Source organism: Amia ocellicauda, chromosome 6 (genome assembly GCF_036373705.1).
Source record: "Amia ocellicauda isolate fAmiCal2 chromosome 6, fAmiCal2.hap1, whole genome shotgun sequence".
Classification (NCBI taxonomy): domain Eukaryota; kingdom Metazoa; phylum Chordata; class Actinopteri; order Amiiformes; family Amiidae; genus Amia; species Amia ocellicauda.
Genome location: NC_089855.1, coordinates 12,637,219 through 12,658,642, shown reverse-complemented (window position 1 = coordinate 12,658,642; position 21,424 = coordinate 12,637,219). Strand labels below are relative to the sequence as shown.

The 21,424-nt window shown below is 36.5% G+C and overlaps 1 protein-coding gene across 2 annotated transcripts in view; it reads right to left on the bottom strand.

Annotated features, from left to right (window-relative positions):
- Positions 1–21,424, bottom strand: part of myo16 (myosin XVI) — a 130,390-nt gene that overhangs the window by 80,094 nt on the left and 28,872 nt on the right. For both annotated transcript variants that reach the window (XM_066706164.1, XM_066706165.1), the window contains exons 3-8: positions 17,573–17,643; positions 15,829–15,972; positions 8,130–8,238; positions 2,946–3,070; positions 2,546–2,671; positions 155–230 (exon numbers count right to left, since the gene is read on the bottom strand). In XM_066706164.1, the coding sequence (XP_066562261.1) occupies positions 155–230; positions 2,546–2,671; positions 2,946–3,070; positions 8,130–8,238; positions 15,829–15,972; positions 17,573–17,643 (651 nt within the window). The remainder of the gene's footprint in view (positions 1–154; positions 231–2,545; positions 2,672–2,945; positions 3,071–8,129; positions 8,239–15,828; positions 15,973–17,572; positions 17,644–21,424) is intronic.

Here is a 21,424-nt window from a genome sequence, read left to right as displayed (position 1 = left end):
TGGTAGGAAAATTAAAGCACTTTTCATTAAAATACGAAAAAGATATATATATATATATATATATATATATATATATATATATATATATATATATATATATATATATATATATATATATAGAGAGAGAGAGAGAGAGAGAGAGAGAGATTCCTACCTGATGGCTTTTCTTCATTACAGTTAAGAACGTTTGGATTTGCAAAATTCTTGAGAAGCTGGTTCACAATATTGGTCTGCAGAAAGAAAATAATGTTATTTTTTTTACTAATATAATATTTAAAACCACAGAATTTAGAAGATATAAAATTGTTATTTTAGAAGGTTATTTCAATCAAAACTCTGACTTGCCTGCAAATAGAAAAGTGTACTTGTTAGCAGTAATATAATCAAGTGCTCTGAGCCTTAGTTAGATGAACATGAATGTATAATCACTCTCTTCTAAAATACATATTTTCATATGCTCAATTAAACCTCCAATGTCAAATGCCAGAATCTAAGTAAACTGTATGAAGCCTATGCTGTCCTAGTTCTTAATTTTTCCTATCAGAGCCCTTAACTGGACAGAAGAGGGAAACATAAAGCTTCCTTATCATTCTTCAGGTTGTTTCTTTGGGTTGTTTATTTGGACAGATTGACAGATCAACCAATCAGAAACTCATTCTTCATCTACCAATCAATCCGGCAATTAAACTCTTGTTAGACAGATACCCAGAAAGGCTCTGAGATTAATTTGAGAGAGGACAAGGTGCACTCAATCAAAGTTGGATAAAATGGCAGCAGTCGGAATGGATGAGATACAGACAGAAGTGCAGAATAACATATTTTCAGGACCAGAGTTTAATTGCAAATTACTTTAATGAAAGGAAGGAAGAACACTGTATTGAGATTAAATAGGAACTACCAAATGGAGTTGAGAAATAATACATCTACAGTTGGATTTTGCACATTTTGCAGTTGAAGTGAAGTTTTGGCATCACGATGCAAATATTCCTTGTCAAGTTGACATTCTTCTACAGCAGAAAAATATCCATAGTTAAACCTTGACTGTTGCATGTATTAATTTTTTTTTAGATTAATCAAAATAATTTAAATTGTTAATTGATATCAGTGGCAACTGGAGGTTACTGACTGCAGCCACAGCTAACATAGGTTACTTTTAAGATGTGGTTCAGTTATTAAGTAGGCCACTTGGCAAAATCTCAAATAACATTTCTTTCCTGAGTCTCTTAGCTACAGAAATACTTGATATCTGTGACTCGGCAGATTGCCCTCTTAAAAGTTATTTTGAGTTGCTGTGACGGCTCTCTTATTGACCGCAATAAAACCTGAGCTAGACATCATCCTATTTTAAACACTAATATAGAAAATCGTGCTGATTGGCTGAGCACATAAGAAAACTTGACATAGCACATAACGCTGGCGATGGCCTACATTTCTATGCAAAATACTGCTTGCTCAATCAAAAATAGATTGCATTCATCCACTTCTCACTTTGAAAGGGAACTAGGTAATTTGTATTTCTTGTATCAGGCACTAAACATTTTTTTTTTGTTGCTGCACATATTAAGATACAAAATATATTTAATAAATTAAACCAGAAACCAATCCTCAGCTATATTCTCTGTTGAACTTGACATACAATTTGACTTTTCTAGCACTGTAACTGCCTCACGCTAGTACTTATACTTGCAAATGTGTTTTATTCTCCCTTCAATATCCACCTTCAAAATATACAGCAACACTTGACTCTTAGCCAAAAATGTCACTGAGATTGTTCAAATAGATGTGCAAATCTGTTCTGGATGACCATGAAAAAGAACTTGCTTGCCGTGTTGGCAGGTTTATTTCACTCCTTGTGTGGTAAATTCTCCAAATCGTAACACAATGACACCTCACGCACATCGCCAGCAAGTTTTCAAGGAATGTCCTTCAGAAAAGATAAGCAATATTAAAATCAATAAAATAGGCCTAGTACTTATACAAACCCAGCTCTGTAGGTACACTCATCTACATTGCAGCCTTAATGTCTGTGGAGCATGTTCATTGCTTTCAAATACTACAAAAGGCTATATTTGCTCATCTAATCTGAGATGTTCTTATAGGTTGTTGCTATGAACATCAATCCTATATTTTCAACACTGCACAATGGATCTTGCATTTATGTAAATTGTTCACATGATAAATTTGCTTTTATGAAAACCATGAAAATACATTTATTTCTGCCATTTAAATGATTTATATTAATGCCTTCATTTTAGCTGCGTTTTACACGTTTTAAGCTAGGCTAGCAGCTCAGAGATTGCTGGTTTTAGGGATTTGGACTTCCTCTCTCTAATAGACTAAACATAAAACTTTACATAAACCATTGGCTTCTGTTTATTCTCTACACCCTGTACAGTTAAATGAGTATTTACCCATGATTGTTTGCATGCAAAATTGATGTGGAACTGAGGAAAATGTAATTGTATGGATGGTTACCTCACACAAGATAGGTGTTAATATTTTGTACACAGTATACCATCATTCAGGAACAAATAAGTAAAATTACCTGTCCGTATTTTGCTGCCAGGTGTAGAGGTGTCCAATAGCTATTATCAGCCACTTGAGGGTCAGCTCCATTCTCTAGCAATAGAGAAACCACATCCTTGTAGCCACTGGCACAGGCCATATGTAACTTCATTTTAAAAAAGGGAAAAAATATCATAACAATGTGAGTCTCGGGGCTGAGGGGGGTTATTCAGCCTCACTAATACAACGATCATTCTGCGTTCCTCAAAGACAACTGGAAACCAGACTCAATGGAAACATCATCTGAAAAAAACTTCACTTTCTGTATTTTTGGGTATGGACATTACAAGCATTCAGAGAGGAATCTAAAACTACATAGAAACATCAATCTGCAATTACAGAGAATTATCACCTTGCTATAAAGCGAAGTGTTCTCTTACCAATGTCACCCCTTCTTCATTGCTCTGGTTCACACTTCCTCCAGCTGCTATGAGATGCTTGACATCTGACAACATGGTCAGAGGCCGCTGTGTTTTCATATGATGCATGGAGTTGACATCCACACCTACGGTCAGAGGATTCAGTTAATCCATGCAGCTAGAGCAGTAAATATCCCAAATCCTTCTAAGACTGTTTGGCATTCAGCACATACAGCTCGTTCTCTTATGTTTTAATACGTTATCAAAAAGTCACCATAAGATGGGTCAAATCAATATGTTCTTCATAACGTCAATGATCTATATAAAACTGAATGTAAGGTCCACAAATGAATATTCATTTTTTGTGTATATTAATAATTGTTTTGGTTACAGTTTATTAACATAGTAGGTCATCATGGACTATATGTTAGTTAATAATAAGAAAAGTGTAATTAAGCATTTGTTAATATGTACTTAATGTGCAAAATGTGGGCCATGCCCGGCAGGGGCATCGGCTTCGTTTCAGAACTGGGGGGAACACTGTCAATATTGGCGTATGCTGTCAATATTGCGGGGGGATGCTGTCAATATTGGGGGGGATGTGTCCCCTACGCCTATGGAGCCGGGCATACAATGTTGGGGGGACAATATAAGGTTCTCTCAACATTGGCCTGTTGTCCGTCCCCCCCTAAACCTATGCCTATGATGTCCAGTATAGCTCCAAAGGCATCCCTACCAGAGAAATGTGTATATATACCATTAATCATTTTTAAACATTAAGTACGTGTTAACATATGCTTACTTGCACTGTTCTTATGAGTAACTAACATGTAGTTATTGAGAACCTACTATGTTAATAAACTGTAATTTGGGAGACCTATTGTCAAGTGTTACCAGTATTTATCAACAGGGATTAACTATTAACTATATCTGTGTATATATACACAATATATCACAATAAACACCAGCATACAATAATAACATTTAAATCACATTTTCTTACAGTCTATACGTATAGATTGACTTAAAGGCTATATCACAGCTAAATCGTTTCTCAGCTTCAGTCTACATAGCCATACATCGACCTGATATCAATTAATATTAGCTTATCCTAAATAATATGTATAAATCTACAATTTGCCTGAAGGAAAAAGTATTTGATTAATGCATAGTACCTGTGCTTACTTTGTGGAAGTGAAACCTGGTCACTTAATGCACAAATGACACAGAAACTGTCAACGACACAAAGCAGCATGGAGAGATGCTTGGAATAACAAGGACAGATAGAAAAAGAAATGAATGGATCTGATAACAAACCAAGATTTGTGATGAGTGAAAATGTCAAAATGGCAATGGGCCGGACATGTTGCAAGAAGAACAGATGAAAGATGGACAAAGGAAGCTATTGAATGGATCCCAAGAGATAAAAAAGACCTAGAAGACGACCATATACAGGATGGGAAGATTAAATCATAAATTTTGCAGGCGTGACATGGAAAAGAGAAGCTGTAGATCAAAGGTGATTTAGCAAATATTACAATGTCATTGTCAAATCTTAAGTTGTTCAAATAAGCTCTGTTTAATTTGTATCCTATTTCTTCCCAGGCCAACGTCTTGAACACTTCTTCAAGAGTTGCCATGAACAGTTTTGGAGAGATTGTGACTCTTTGACATACTCCTATATAAATCTTGATCTTGCCAACCTCATCAAGAAGGGAGCGTCCCAGTGACAGCTACAACTGAGTGCTATACATAAATCTACCAGCACTAGAGGATCACATCACCTCGCTCCTACACCACACACCACTGCACCAGATTACAATAGAAATGAGCAATACAGTAGCTTTAATTTAACATTACTTCCTATATTAGATACAAAAGCATTTCTTGGTTCAAAATGAGCACTTCGTTAATGACCTGGATGATAAAATCAAATCAGTGCCACATTAGAAATTCGTATAGCATGCAATTCCAGTCTCTCTGTTAAGAAAAATGATTGCTGAGTTCTGACCCTTTTTTTCTGTACTTGAGACAGTTTTTATTACAAATAAACAAGGCAACAAATCCCTCATATTTCATTCCCATGGTGAAAGATGCTGATGCAATTTTTAAGGTTGAATTGACTAGAACGACAGAATTGATGTTCAGTTAGGTTCAATTTATTTTCAGCTGGAAATGGTGGGTATAGTGATGAAATACATCATATAATAAACTCTGATTCTTGTGTTCTGCTATGATTGAAGACCAAATGCCATCTTAGAATTGGAGGGGGAGGGGGGTCAACAGGTAAGCATTCAAGATCCATCAAATCAATATTGTCTATTCTCAATGACCGAGAGCAGGTGTATAAGCACTTATTACTTCTTTAAAATAAACACACACTAACCCATTTAAGACCTTGTATGTTATTGTCGCAACCTTGAAGTCAATATGAAATATAACAGGTAAACAATGTAATGAAATCAAAAGACATAAGGTGTTTGAACATACTAGTGTGGCTCAGTAATGTAGCAGCCGCAATCTTAACCATTTGCAGCCGACTGAACTTATGGTCTGGTAAACCTTACATAAAGAGCTGCAATAATCAAAATGAGAATTAATTAAGCGGCACCTCTGCATCCTTCCTGCTCAATCGAGGCATGCATTTTGTACCAACAAATGTGGAAATGATTATTAAGCGTGTAAAGATAAACTGTATTAATAGTAATGCCACACTGACTGGCATACTTTAGAAATGAATGATAGTGTGAAGATACACATATTTTATTTCAATAGAAATTGACTTTGGTAGTTTTATGACACTGCATGTATGTATATTTGCATTCTGTGGGGAATGCATTGCTGAAGACAGAATTCCTTTGGTCAGCTCTTTAGGTTCAGAAAACCCTGAGCGTTCTGTGATGTGTGTGAAATATGAACACATGCTGGAGTTGACAGATGCACCTCAGTTGTTATATGTCACCTCTCATATATATTTAAGGAAAGGGAACAAGAGACAAGGAGCAATGCTGCTGCTTTACCAACTGTAAGACTATGTAAAGGTCAGCCACTCAAAAGCCGACAGATAAGAAAAAAGAGTAATTCAGACAACCATCACTGTATGAATTAGTTTTCAAACATATCCTTGGGAGACTACAACTGCAGTAAGCACCTTTATTTTAAACATAAACTGAATATTCCTCTTGTTGGAAATGTACTTTCTGTGTGTGTTTTTTAAATACATTCAATAATAATAATAATAATAATAATAATAATAATAATAATAATAATAATAATATATAGGAAATCAACCATTCAAAGACTTTTGTTTTTTTTTCATTTTACAGAGGTGGTTGATAAGATTGTAAGTAAAAGCATGTCACAGTGGAAGACTCATTTCCCAGGTAGTGATTAGACTGAAATTGATAGTGCTGTGACAGCTGTCAAGTGTGCCTTAGTCATATACATCAAGTAATCCTGTGTGGCACGATTCAGATTCGACAGCAGCACACTCAATACACACAAGACAGCGTACCAAAGCATGCAGGTTTCCAAAGTACTCAAGTGTAAGTACGTACAATGTCAAAACATGTTTAAATGAGTAGCAGGCAATGCAGGAGTTGTGTCCATACAAGCTACAAGTATACATATTAAGAGGAAAGAAAAAGAGGGGAGGGATGTAAGGAGAAAACATTTTTATATACTCATGTGTACATTGGCCTATTTAGTTTCTTTGCAACAGCTCTGAATCTGCTCAGAGCTGCACAAACCGAATCCAAATAACATTATGATAAAAATATGTGACAAAAAGATTCTAATTTTCTGTGTTATCCCATGCCATAATAAGCAAGTAAGAAAGTGCATGGAATATAAAAATGAATAAAATGTTAATGCTGCTCTCTTTATTGCTGTTGCTGTGCATCAAAGCATTCGCATTAATTAACATTAGCAAATTATTAAAATGCCGTACTCTAATTTGCATGCACGGTCCAAATTCTGCTTGTATGGGCAAAACAAGAAGGACCTGGCCTATTTAAGAAGACAGTGTAGGTGTTAAGGCAAAAGAGAATGAAAAATATAATGTGATCCGTGATTATTATATTTTTTGGTTTGTATAGTCTGAGGGGATATACAGAATATCCGAAAACCCTTAATATATTCCAGACCAAAAAATATTTCAGCCTTTATGTCTTGAGAAAATATCACATTATTTTAATGTCTTAGCACTGTATAAAATGCCAAATATCTAATTCCCTTGAAAGGATCCCAATGGTAACAGAAACAAATACACATAAGTTGCACTTTGTTTGATGGGTTGGCTCTAAGTACCTTCAGTCACGTTAATGATAAGTTTCCCATAATTGTTCTCCTGGGTGACCATCTCCAGTTATCCAGTTATTATCTCAAAATAATGCTTAATGTTTGAAAGTAAGTTTTTCTTAAACAGTCTTTACAGATTAAAGGAGCCTTCAGTGCCTCCCCTTTCCCACTTCATGCAAAGAAAAAAAAAACTGACGGCACAAAAGCAAAAACAATACTCTTGTTAGTATTTTACCATCTGGATGCCATGCTCTTGAATTGCTATACGTTATACTGTTGTGAAGTAAATGTAGTTCCATAATGTTGCATCAGGAAGCCATACAATTCCTCAGTCTCAATGTATTTTTAACATGTCTGTTTCACTGGAAATATTCAACAGCTGATTCTTAAATCAGAATTGAATGCGTAACTTATTTTAGCTTTATTTATTTATGTGTTGCTTTTTGTTCGTGTACTTATTTATTTGTGTATTTGAAATGTATCTGTGTATTGATTTATTTTGTAATTTACCATTTAAGCTGCCTAAAAACATAATATGCTCAAAATCATCAAGTCCTTATGAGTACTTAAATGTAAATTAATTCACTGGATTTATTTACTGAACATTAACACATTAAACATTTTAAAGTCTTAAGAAATTATAGTTTTGTGAGACCTACAGTAAAAACATGGTTGGAATGAATGTTTTTTCCTTAGTATTTTATTGTTTAGTTGTCCAATCATAAATCAAATGCACTCAAATCCTAAGAAAACATCTGAGATTATGATATGTATCCTGTTCAGTACTGTTATATCTGAAGAAAACAGTGGACAAAACATCATTCTCTAGTTCACTTAAGCTTTTGAAAGCTTTTACATCTCTCTGTCCTGAGCAGTGTTTAGTTTGTTCAAAAGAAAGATATTTACCATTTTCTTCCAGATGCCTCAAAAGAATGTAGCTTGTCTCTGTCCCTTCCATCGCGTAATCTAAAGGAATGTTCCCATTGACATCTTGCAGCAACACATTGGCCCCGGCCTGAGGATTACAGCAAGGCAAACAGATTCAGGCAAATGAACACATCCCCTAAAATGCAAGTAATATATCACAAAATCAATAATACATAATGGCATGGAATTATCTCAGATTCACTGAGGATTAATTTGCTTTTAAACAAGCAAGATTAAGTGCATTAACAGACTCTGCTCTGAGGAGCAGTTTTTCTTAAGAAGGAAAGATGAATAGGCAGTCCTTCCCTTTATAAAATCAACTCAAGACTTTGAGTATCACAGTGATTTGGTCTGTGTGTGGAAACAGGATATGGCATCAAAAAGGCACCAAAAGTATATTATTTTTGTTCTTATCAAAACCATTCCCATTTACACAGAAACATTTATTTACGTATAAGTACATACAGGAAATACATTCTGAATTCAATATAAAAAGGCTATAGTATATAGAATATGGACTGCTAATGGTTTTGTAATAAACTCATTCAACACGTTTTAAGACATATTCAGTTATGGGCCGACATTCTCTGGGTCTTCTGTCAGGTTGTGTGGCTCACAACAATCAGAAAACGAGATGGATGTGTTTGTACAGAAACAAAGTAAGTGGATTCTGGTCAATTCAGAGTACAATCTCCAGAATGTCAGTGTCAATCCTTCTTTCTATATCTGCCCTTCTCTGCCCGTTCTATGTATGTTGCAAGAATTTGTTTTGCACAAATCCTCAAGTGTATTTGTCATCTGGCAGTATTTTCATTCCTGGGAACACATTTCCTTCGGTAAACTCAACATGCACACCATTTGTTGCAGCGTGTTATGAACTGATAGAACATTTATGACAAAAATCCAAGTGAAAGTTTGCTGCTGTCAGACTCAAGGCAACAGTTGAGTGCTCTGAAATCAAATATCAAAATTTAGTTTAGTTTAGTTTAGTTTTTAGTTTAGTTAAATGCATATTTTAATTATATGCATGTTTAGTTATATATATATATATATATATACACTCACCTAAAGGATTATTAGGAACACCATACTAATACTGTGTTTGACCCCCTTTCGCCTTCAGAACTGCCTTAATTCTACGTGGCATTGATTCAACAAGGTGCTGAAAGCATTCTTTAGAAATGTTGGCCCATATTGATAGGATAGCATCTTGCAGTTGATGGAGATTTGTGGGATGCACATCCAGGGCACGAAGCTCCCGTTCCACCACATCCCAAAGAGGCTCTATTGGGTTGAGATCTGGTGACTGTGGGGGCCAGTTTAGTACAGTGAACTCATTGTCATGTTCAAGAAACCAATTTGAAATGATTCGACCTTTGTGACATGGTGCATTATCCTGCTGGAAGTAGCCATCAGAGGATGGGTACATGGTGGTCATAAAGGGATGGACATGGTCAGAAACAATGCTCAGGTAGGCCGTGGCATTTAAACGATGCCCAATTGGCACTAAGGGGCCTAAAGTGTGCCAAGAAAACATCCCCCACACCATTACACCACCACCACCAGCCTGCACAGTGGTAACAAGGCATGATGGATCCATGTTCTCATTCTGTTTACGCCAAATTCTGACTCTACCATCTGAATGTCTCAACAGAAATCGAGACTCATCAGACCAGGCAACATTTTTCCAGTCTTCAACTGTCCAATTTTGGTGAGCTTGTGCAAATTGTAGCCTCTTTTTCCTATTTGTAGTGGAGATGAGTGGTACCCGGTGGGGTCTTCTGCTGTTGTAGCCCATCCGCCTCAAGGTTGTACGTGTTGTGGCTTCACAAATGCTTTGCTGCATACCTGGGTTGTAACGAGTGGTTATTTCAGTCAAAGTTGCTCTTCTATCAGCTTGAATCAGTCGGCCCATTCTCCTCTGACCTCTAGCATCAACAAGGCATTTTCGCCCACAGGACTGCCGCATACTGGATGTTTTTCCCTTTTCACAGCATTCTTTGTAAACCCTAGAAATGGTTGTGCGTGAAAATCCCAGTAACTGAGCAGATTGTGAAGTACTCAGACCGGCCCGTCTGGCACCAACAACCATGCCACGCTCAAAATTGCTTAAATCACCTTTCTTTCCCATTCAGACATTCAGTTTGGAGTTCAGGAGATTGTCTTGACCAGGACCACACCCCTAAATGCATTGAAGCAACTGCCATGTGATTGGTTGGTTAGATAATTGCATTAATGGGAAATTGAACAGGTGTTCCTAATAATCCTTTAGGTGAGTGTATATATATATATATATATAAAAGAAGGATTTATGATACACAAAATGCAAATAAATACCAAAACTATTCCTGATTTTCCCCTTTCTTTCATGTCTCTTTTGCAGCACGTTGTGGTTTATGATATGGAAATCAAAGTCTCATATTCTAATGATTTACCCGACAAGGTAGGGTAAACCTATCAATCTAAGGAGCAGTTAAATAATGCTTCAGAAAGAGACATATTCTGATACTACTGCTAACACAGATTGTACTCCGATTGAATTTCAGTTTCTCCAATCCCTGACTCAGTAGGTGCGATCGTTCCTTACAAAGAGGGAAGTTTGCAAAGAGTACATCACAGATATTGATCGACAGATGTACAGAAACATGTACTACAGCAGCATTTTTATAGGTGCACTTAAGGCTATGTTACTCCAATGCAGATAGCCATATTCTATTTAAAGTAAACCATAAAAGGTATCAGATACAAAATTAGTTTTCAGCCTTATCTTACAGGGAGTACCATTTGTGCAACTGTGATGCTACACAGGTTAAATGCCGTGTTAATGAGTTCACTTCATATTGCATAACATCACCCTACATTGTACCAAGTTCTAATGAAGTCATTGGGCTTTTTTTCTTTAATTTTGTGGTCAACAGACAGTGATAAATTGGGCCATATTAATTCTTGAAAAGCAACATCCAAATGGCCTAAGATAATAAGTGATGACAGCTCAATAGAAAACTTTCTTCTGGGGCAGGTGTCAGAGGTTAAATACATGCCCAATCTTAACCATGACATGTCCCATTTGGCCCAACAATATGACGGTGCAGAGAGCTGTCACACACATTAAAATTCTTGCCATAACATCTACACAACATAGTCTACTCAGTTGACAGAAAACCACAATTTACATTGTTGTAAATAAATAGAGATTATTTAGAACAACCTTTGAGGCACAAACCTGGCAATGTTGCATTTGCATGACCTATACTGACATATTTTATTTTACTTTACTCCAGTGCACAGCCCAAGGTTTCAAACAGTAATAATAATTCTGGATTAATAGTTGTGCTGAGTGTGACGTGTTCTTCCCAGGATGAACCCTCGGCGCACATCTCCAAATGAACTAATCCGGCACGTTGGCAAGACAAAGCCAGGGCTCAAAACCACAAATTCTGTCTATTACAGCCATGTAGCGGAGAGATAAGAGAATTAGCATTGGTGATTCAGAAACAATGCAGCTCTACCAGTGCTTGCTCATCCATCAGGGTCTCTCATACCCTCCTTGTCAGCAGGAAAGGTTTTGATCTTTGAAAAAAAGAAACCACTGGCACTGAGCTCTACAGATAAGGATACAGCACTGTGGAGTATCCTTAAGTGTGTCCTTGACAGCCAAGGCTTGCAAAATCCTGCCAATCAGGCCAATCAAATATAGTGAAGACACAAAGTTAATGACTACAGATTAATTAAGGAAGATAGGCCATCTTTGCTTAATTAGCATCCAAACCTTATGGCTTAGCTTGCACTTCCCGTTGTCCATAATTCTGCCTGCAAAAGAATGGCATCCATACATTAAAAAAGCCCTAAGTCACTATTCCTAAATGGCAAATATATGAACACTGCATAATTGCAGACTAATGTAATAATACAATGACTCCATTCATATGTTCTTGCCATTTAAAATGTGACAAATGAAAGAAATAAGAAAGCATTCCTGCATTATTGGAGAGACTTTGATTTCCTGGCATGCATTTAGAAAGCTGTATACATGTAGTTAAAAAGATATCCATGAACAGATGTATATATGTATATATATACACTACAAAGAAATCTTGTCCTTAATTTGATAACTAAGCTTAAGCCTAATTGACAAGAACATAGTAGACAATGTAATAGATAGATTGCAGCAAATGTGAGCAACTTAAATCAAAATTTTACATATTCTCTTTAATAGGCCTACATAGTTTTATAATAAATATGTAATTTGTGTTCCAGTTGATCTAGTTAAAAAAAAGTGGAATATTTAATTACTTTCTTGTGTTCCAAGATGATATGTAGGCTATTACATAGTCAGATGTATTCACATTTTCAAAAATGTATTTGTAGTTTTCAGTATATATATATATATATATATATATATATATATATATATATATATATATATATATAATTTTAGTTTTTTTTTTTTCTGAATTGTGCAAATATTTTTCTTTCGTATGACTTACAATTTGTCTGTTGGCTGTCAACAATCATGAATTACTATTAAAATATGAAATTACATATACACACTCAACAAAATCCATCATTAGCATCTAATTAAGTATCGTGTTTAAGATTGAAATACACTAAGTAGATAAGTTATAATCATGCAGTTAAATTAAACCTTTAAATCAACGTATAATTATGACATTTCCACTACTGATGGCAAAACAGTTTAATGTTTGATAGTTTTTATGTGCTTTTCATAGACTAGATGATATTGTACAAAGTAATAATATCCAATATTTTAATTTCCTTTTATAGTTAATTGAAAAGAGGTTTGTATAAGAATATGACAAGAGACCACAGATTTCGATTTCATTTTATTTACCTCACATCCTTTGATTGTATCTTTAATCTCTAGGTGAGGGAATATAGGGTTTAAGTAAACAGGTCTGACCCAGTTAGAAAGAAAATGAAAATCAGACATTTACTTACTGCTTAGTGAAGATAACTACAGCACCACTCACTGTATGAGGAACACATATTTAGACCAATTTTAATATATTTTCCCTAAAGCTACTTAATAGAGAAACACACAGGCAGTTTGAAGAGCTTTAGTGTTTGAAAATTTTGCAAATCTTAGCCAAGTAGGCTTACCCTGCAGCCTATAGTTACACATCCAATTTTGCGACTGACATTAGACACAGCTCACAAAGCACTCCAGGCTTATGCAGCAAAAATAATTAATGATATCATTGGTTCAGTGGGAAAAAAAATATCATGATAGCAGTAAAGTTAAAACCTGATTAATTGTAGTTTTTTGCCGCAGTGTTGTTAACATACTCAAGGTTTCAATAATAAAGATATCATGTAAAGCAATGAAGGCTATGTTCATCTTAGACTAGGCATCAGATATCTAGAAACTATTGGCATTGTTTGGAAGGCCAGAGGTAGACTAGAGAAGTACAGTTAAATTACCGACTTTGTTGTGTGATTGTGATAAAGAATGATGAAAGCACCCCAAAGTATTGTGCATTGATTTATTTCCTGCTTATTAAATGTAGTTTTTAAGTGTGGAAGTTGTTTCCTCTTACTGGATATGGGTGGACAAAATGCATACCAACATAGTCATGATTGAGGAGGTTAATACAGTGGTGCCATTCTGTTCAGTCTTAGAGACATGCAACAGCTCCTCATAGGCCTGTATATCTGCGTGAACCCTAAATATATAAATGTATTATGAATTATGGGTTAACCAAATGTTTGACAAGGACCCTGTTTTGTGTATATTTCGGAAGGTAATGTTTCAATATGGTGACAGAATTTAGCTCTGGTAAACTATTAACAATATTAAAATGCAGATAGGAGGAAATAATATTATTTTTCTAATTTGTTCTCCTGTTTGTTTTTTCCTGTTGTCCTTTTTTGGTCTTTTAAAAACCTATTCTTTCAGACTAAAATCAAAACATTGACCTAGAGCTCTCAGTAAAATCTCTGGATAATAAGTGTTCTTGTAAATGAACCACAAGCTTAATTTCATACTGTTAATCAGATCTATTTTAGTCTCCACCCTCTGCCCTCCTAAATCACCTGAGCACTTCAAAGAACACAGTTTGTCCTCTCTTGGAAATGTGGTAGAAAAGTCAGGCCTTTCAGTCTTCCAGGGAAAACCGCCTATCGATTCTGACAGTGTTATAACCTTCATGTGCCAATCCCTGTTTCTGATCAGCCGCCAACTTTGCAGGCAGCCGCCAAGGAGCTGCCAATGTTTCGCTCCCCCTCAAGGAATAACCCAGTAACCTATCTCTGAAAGGAAAGAAAAAAGGGCCGTATGACAAGGCCAGTCAGGATTCAAACGTACAAGCGCATCCTTGGCTTGACATCAAACAGAAACCCCAGAGTGAGGACGCTGTCTCTCTGCCATGGTGCCAGCTGGAACATTGAGAGTGTGTTACCCCAGACAAAAGGCGCAGCCACATTCAGCCATGGACTACACAGAAGAGTACTGTAGTGTTCAAAATATAGCAGAGAAAATATCAAGAAAATATCAATATTCAAGGTGTCTCAAAAATAATAATAAAAACATTATTATAGCTAGCATAACTGTATCACCTAGAACTTGTATAATTATTAAGGGATATTGAGATACAAGCAGCAAACATTAAGAATGAAATGTACATTACTTCTTGGTATACACTACATCCAGAACAATTATTAAGGAAGCACTATTGCTATTCACAGCTTAATGAAATGGGTTATTTGTGGATATGAACATGACACAGTAAAAAGCAAGATATTGTTTGTTTAGTTCATACTGATACAACACAGAAAATCAAACGTCATTGAGAAGTCCATGAAAAGTCTATTCAGAAGGAATTCAGACAAAAACACCACACAGCACATATAGAAAGAAAAGACACACCCCCTCCAATGCTACAATTAATATTATCTACCATGTTAGGACTACAGCTGGTATATGCAGGCATTGTATGACAACATCTTTAATATGCCATGACAAAAAACATACATTTATTACAGGACCATGTTCAGAAAAGGATTTGAAAACTATTTCATTGATAACAGCATTATCCTCTTAATGTGTGACTGATATTCCATCCCATTCATCACTGTTGCTCCTATCCAGCTAAACAATTGTGTGGTATGGATTTCCACTGCCAGCCACGATAGGACTATGTGCAACAGGGGTTCATGTGGGTTTGCTGCTATTTCCTGTTGGCATTGATCAAATCCTGACTCAAACTCCTTTAGCCGTTCAAAAGGATTACATGCTTTTGATCTGGTTGGTTGAACATATTACATTTCATCCATCTCCAAGTATCTTAGCCCTTCGATACAATCAAATTCAGACAAAGATGAGCAGTCCGATCTGCAGCACAAACACGTTCGACCCCCTCAAATGTTTCATCACCTTTTAACACATGTCTGGGTGGCACCGTGCCCTGGAAAATATAACATCACTAATACGAACACCACACCATGGCACAGTGGATAAAAACAAATGGAGCTGTCACAGCACCACACTTAACCTCTTTTCTCCAGACTAAATGAAATAGAGAGGAGGTTAATTCCATATTAATTAAGCCGCTAAATTAGGCTTTCAATTACATCCCGGCTGGAGGTGTGCTGTTCTCCTCATGCCTGACCCACTGACTTGCTTTAGTTTGTTGCTTTTCAAAGGTGTAAATCTGCTTACCAGCAACAGAAGAAGAACAATATCGGCATTGTCACAGGCACACGCCACATGCAGCGCAGTCCAGAAATCCTCGTCCTGCTGGTTGACGTTCATCCCCCTCTCAATCAGAATCTCTGCGGCAAAGGCATTATCATAGCGCGCACACTGGAGGAATGAAGAAAGGGCTGCTTTAGGCAGTGATAAATAGAGGGGTAGCAAGAGGAAGCAGCATCAGCAGGCAACACAACATGAGGCAGTGATCGCACGCACACACGCTTTGCACCACCCATGATGAACGGCCACGATAGCATTCTCTGGCAATCTCCGATCAGCAAACTCCAGGGGTCTGATTAAAGATTTTATACCGTGAACGTCTGGAGAATGTCAAATTGATAGAACTTTGTGGTTAATTCATCTTCAAATCATATGGGACATAATATATATTAATCCTGATGAATATTAGTTACTGTAATGATGATGGGTAAGTTGGAATAATTATATCCTATATTAGTTGTTAATAATAACAATTGATACAGTATGTTACTTACAAATATGCTCTCCAAATACATTTATTGTCCTCTGCATTTATTCATCGCAATGTATATTAATTCATTAATTCATTTATAGGAATACATTATTACACGTTAAACTAATTTTAGCATAAAGCTGATTGCTGAGTTTGAAGAAACAGATATGAAATAGATATGACTAACATCTTAAGTTTTTCCCAATGTCATTATTAATTGTATATTTTTTAAATGAAGCATTGTTGACATTGCAAGTTATTTAGTATGATTATTCTCCATTCAATTGATATGTGATCCTTTGTACCTCAATTATAGAGTGATAAACAACTGACACTTATCGTAGCTTATCATTTGTATTCTTGTGTTGGTGTTTTTAAATTTGTTTGTCCCTTAAAATACTTTGATGTCCAACATCTACAAGTAACAATTACTCAGGCCTCAATTTAAGGGGATTGATGTATAACAGTATGACAGAGGCTTCAATGCACACATTATACCACAGAGGCTTTGCATTATTTATTTCAAACTGAACAAAAGGTTAAAGTTGAATATAAAACTCTTGCCAGAAAAAAGGGAAGCAATATAAAAGGCAGTGAATATTCATTCAACTGTGACATATATATTATTGTTCTGCAAACAACATTTCCCACAAGGTCACACTGTCCCCTAACCTGTGTCTGAATATTAAAACCAATCCTTAAGGGAATACTGCTGGTGTTCCACATAGCTGCAGTGGTGGAAAAAACTATTATCATTAGTAAGGTGGTAATAGGTGGGTATGGGAAACAGACGGTTAAACCTGTCTGTCACCTCTGGAGGGACTGGGCTCAGATTGGGCTCCAATCACATTATTTATTGAAAACAACTTTCAGCATTATATCACTTTTAAAGCTTGACGTGTTATCTAATCGAGTACAGTCTTCTGTCATTGGCTACACCTTACAATGTACAATGGTACAATGGTAAATATTTTTGACTACACCTTAAGTTCAAGGACAAACTGCTTCAGATTAAAATTAAGGGGGCATGGGGAGGTGTGGACTAGATTATTAGATGACCTCCAAATACAGGTGATGAATAAAGTACTCAGGTAATTATATAATTTAAACATACCACCATTGCACAGAAAAGTGATTTAAATGCTCCCAGGTTTTTTTCGATTCCTGCTGCATTGCATTCAAATGAAAAAATGTGTATTTATGTGTATATATATATATATATATATATATAGCTCTTACCAGATGGAGCAGGGATCCTCCTGAAGAAATTAGTGTATTGGGGTCAGCACCATCCTTCAGCAGCCTTAGGACTGAAAGATCAAAGAAGACTTATTGCAGCAAACTGCCTTCATGTTCTTATGTCCTGGAGTTTTAATCGTTTTATTAAAAAGCTTTAATGGGAAAATCTCCGAGGCGCTACATGTAGTTAAAAACTGTGACAGCCTTTGTTAGCATAATCATTGTGATGTACAGTATTAGACCCTTGATCATTTTTTTTAATTACAATTTCAGTTTGCATTTTTGGAGTTACAAAGATTTGGCAGGAAAAAAGAAAAAGCATCACTACACGCTGCTAGTAGCAACTAGATCTATTCTAGATAACGCAAAGACAAAAACTCAATAAAACCTTTAACAATGTAATATTTGATATAAAATATTCTACCAGATATTTAATAAACTGCAGTTCAAAATACTGATTTAAATATATGAAATGGCATCATCTCTGCGAGAAGCATTGCATGAGCTTTGGGATATTTTAAGTAATAAATAGCGGCAGCTGGATTATGCTTAGTCTGATGTGCACAGCTGACTACACTACTCCTGCCTGGTCTTGAGCACACCGATGGTTCGCTCAATCACCGCCCTGGTCCTTATATGTGGCTGGTGATTGCGCTCCTCCGTGTCGGTGAAGTTGGATTCAATACGGGCATCAGTACGGATGTAAAAGATAGCCACTACCTCATTACAACAACAGCAACAACAACAACAACAACAACAACAATAATAATAATTTGATTATTAAGTTTGAATCACAAGTCACCTGGACATTCACAGAATGGGTGTGTTCCCTGTTTCTAAAAATATGCTCTATTGCTCACATACTGGGGAAACCTGAAGTTTCAATGAAATTTTAAGGCTCAAGCATGCTTTAAAGGAAAACATTATGTATTCTTCTCAAAAAAGCATTAAGCACAACTGATAAGCACATTTCAATTTAAAGGATTGCTGATTGGGATAGTTTAAAAAAAAAATCTTAACTAACTGACGGAATTGTAGGTGTCACCAAGTCTGGCAGCTTTAGCACATCTCATTTTAATAAATAATATACCCGTTTCACAAGCTCCACCCCATGTTTGTAACATTATACAGACTTATGACTCTTAAACATGCACTTTTTTAGTACATTGAGCCCCAAGTGTGTTACATCATTAAGAGAAAACATATTCTGAGCACAATGTATGTCGATAAAGTTACTATAATGGAATTCACACATCAGTGGTTTACAAGAAAAATACACGGCAAAAGTGCATTTCTATTGCACCTTTCATCCTGAACAGTCCAAGACATGACAAGTAGTAAGGGTCCCAACACTTAAGTACAGCATGACCACTTAATGACCACCACTTTGTGCCAGTGCCTCACTATACAGCAGAATGATTGGAGAACTGAGAGGTTATATAACCAGTTTAACTGGGGTGGGGAGGGGGAGGTGGGTTACCCAGGTCTGACTGAGAAAATCATATTACAGCAGTTTCTCCTGTAGGCATACTAGTATATTGATTGGAAATTACTGATCCATAGCATAGAGTGCCACCTGCTGGTCCAATAGCACGACTTCAAGAAGCCACTTGATTTTGCCATCTGGTACCACAAGCTTACTCTTAAGCAATTAGGATGGAGAAGAATGTACTAAATAGCCCATTAACCTACAGTTGGAAATGCACGTATGCCATCTTGACTGATCACAAGCAGCTAGAATCTGATCTCAAAATTCAAAATTTGTTTTTTTTTTCATTTTCCAATTATTTTTTAATGAATGGCACCATCACAATGCTGTCCACAAGGTTAACCTGTTAGTGTCCTGAAGTTAGATTTCATTGTCAGACCTTGTGTGAAGCAAATGGACCAGCTGCATAGTCCATTGGCTACAGCTGTGAACCCATATAGCATAAAATCAAGGACCCCACACATAAGCCTAATAATAATCACATGCACTGTCTGACACGCCTAATTTTGAAGGGAGATAAATAAATAGATAAACACAACCCTTCATCTACAAAAACTAGGTCACTGACAAAAAAATAATATGATACCAAGCACGTGCATGCTGTGAAAATATATCACACAAACAGGCAATTTTCTTCTACTGGTGAAACCAGATTCCTTCCTGCATGTTTAAGCTACTGCAGGACCTGTATTCTCAAATGTGTATTGCATACTGTCAAGAAGAGCAATTAACTCAATTTTTAATAACAGTTTTTAAAGGTAAAAGGCAGCAAATTTAAATCTGATCCTATAATGCACTCACAGATGAGTCTAAAATTCACTAACACTACATTAAAAAAAAAAAATTCAACGTTGAAAAAAAGGCTTCTAGATATATTCTCTATCCTCTCTTCATAAATAAAGCATTAGTTGTGTTGCAAGTGTTCTTGCATTCCCAAGAATGAGTGATTAAGCTGTTTAAGGGACTGGCGAAAACAAAATCCTCACCAGAGGTCAGTATTTATTTATTTATTTTCTGTCACATGCTCAAAAGGGTAATTCATCAGGCTTGGCACAATCTTGAAAAAAAAACAAATCAGACCAGCTTTGTAAACTATGTAATAAATATAACCATGGTCAAGATTTGCTGTGTGCTAGGAAGCAAAAAGGATAATCCTATTAGCTAAAGTCCTTATAAACATAATTACATCAAGTTATTAATGAAAGTTGCTTTCTGTAGTAGAAAACTGCTTATAATGGTGTTATATACACTCACCTAAAGGATTATTAGGAACACCATACTAATACTGTGTTTGACCCCCTTTCGCCTTCAGAACTGCCTTAATTCTACGTGGCATTGATTCAACAAGGTGCTGAAAGCATTCTTTAGAAATGTTGGCCCATATTGATAGGATAGCATCTTGCAGTTGATGGAGATTTGTGGGATGCACATCCAGGGCACGAAGCTCCCGTTCCACCACATCCCAAAGATGCTCTATTGGGTTGAGATCTGGTGACTGTGGGGGCCAGTTTAGTACAGTGAACTCATTGTCATGTTCAAGAAACCAATTTGAAATGATTCGACCTTTGTGACATGGTGCATTATCCTGCTGGAAGTAGCCATCAGAGGATGGGTACATGGTGGTCATAAAGGGATGGACATGGTCAGAAACAATGCTCAGGTAGGCCGTGGCATTTAAACGATGCCCAATTGGCACTAAGGGGCCTAAAGTGTGCCAAGAAAACATCCCCCACACCATTACACCACCACCACCAGCCTGCACAGTGGTAACAAGGCATGATGGATCCATGTTCTCATTCTGTTTACGCCAAATTCTGACTCTCAACAGAAATCGAGACTCATCAGACCAGGCAACATTTTTCCAGTCTTCAACTGTCCAATTTTGGTGAGCTTGTGCAAATTATAGCCTCTTTTTCCTATTTGTAGTGGAGATGAGTGGTACCCGGTGGAGTCTTCTGCTGTTGTAGCCCATCCGCCTCAAGGTTGTACGTGTTGTGGCTTCACAAATGCTTTGCTGCATACCTCGGTTGTAACGAGTGGTTATTTCAGTCAAAGTTGCTCTTCTATCAGCTTGAATCAGTCGGCCCATTCTCCTCTGACCTCTAGCATCAACAAGGCATTTTCGCCCACAGGACTGCCGCATACTGGATGTTTTTCCCTTTTCACACCATTCTTTGTAAACCCTAGAAATGGTTGTGCGTGAAAATCCCAGTAACTGAGCAGATTGTGAAATACTCAGACCGGCCCGTCTGGCACCAACAACCATGCCACGCTCAAAATTGCTTAAATCACCTTTCTTTCCCATTTAGACATTCAGTTTGGAGTTCAGGAGATTGTCTTGACCAGGACCACACCCCTAAATG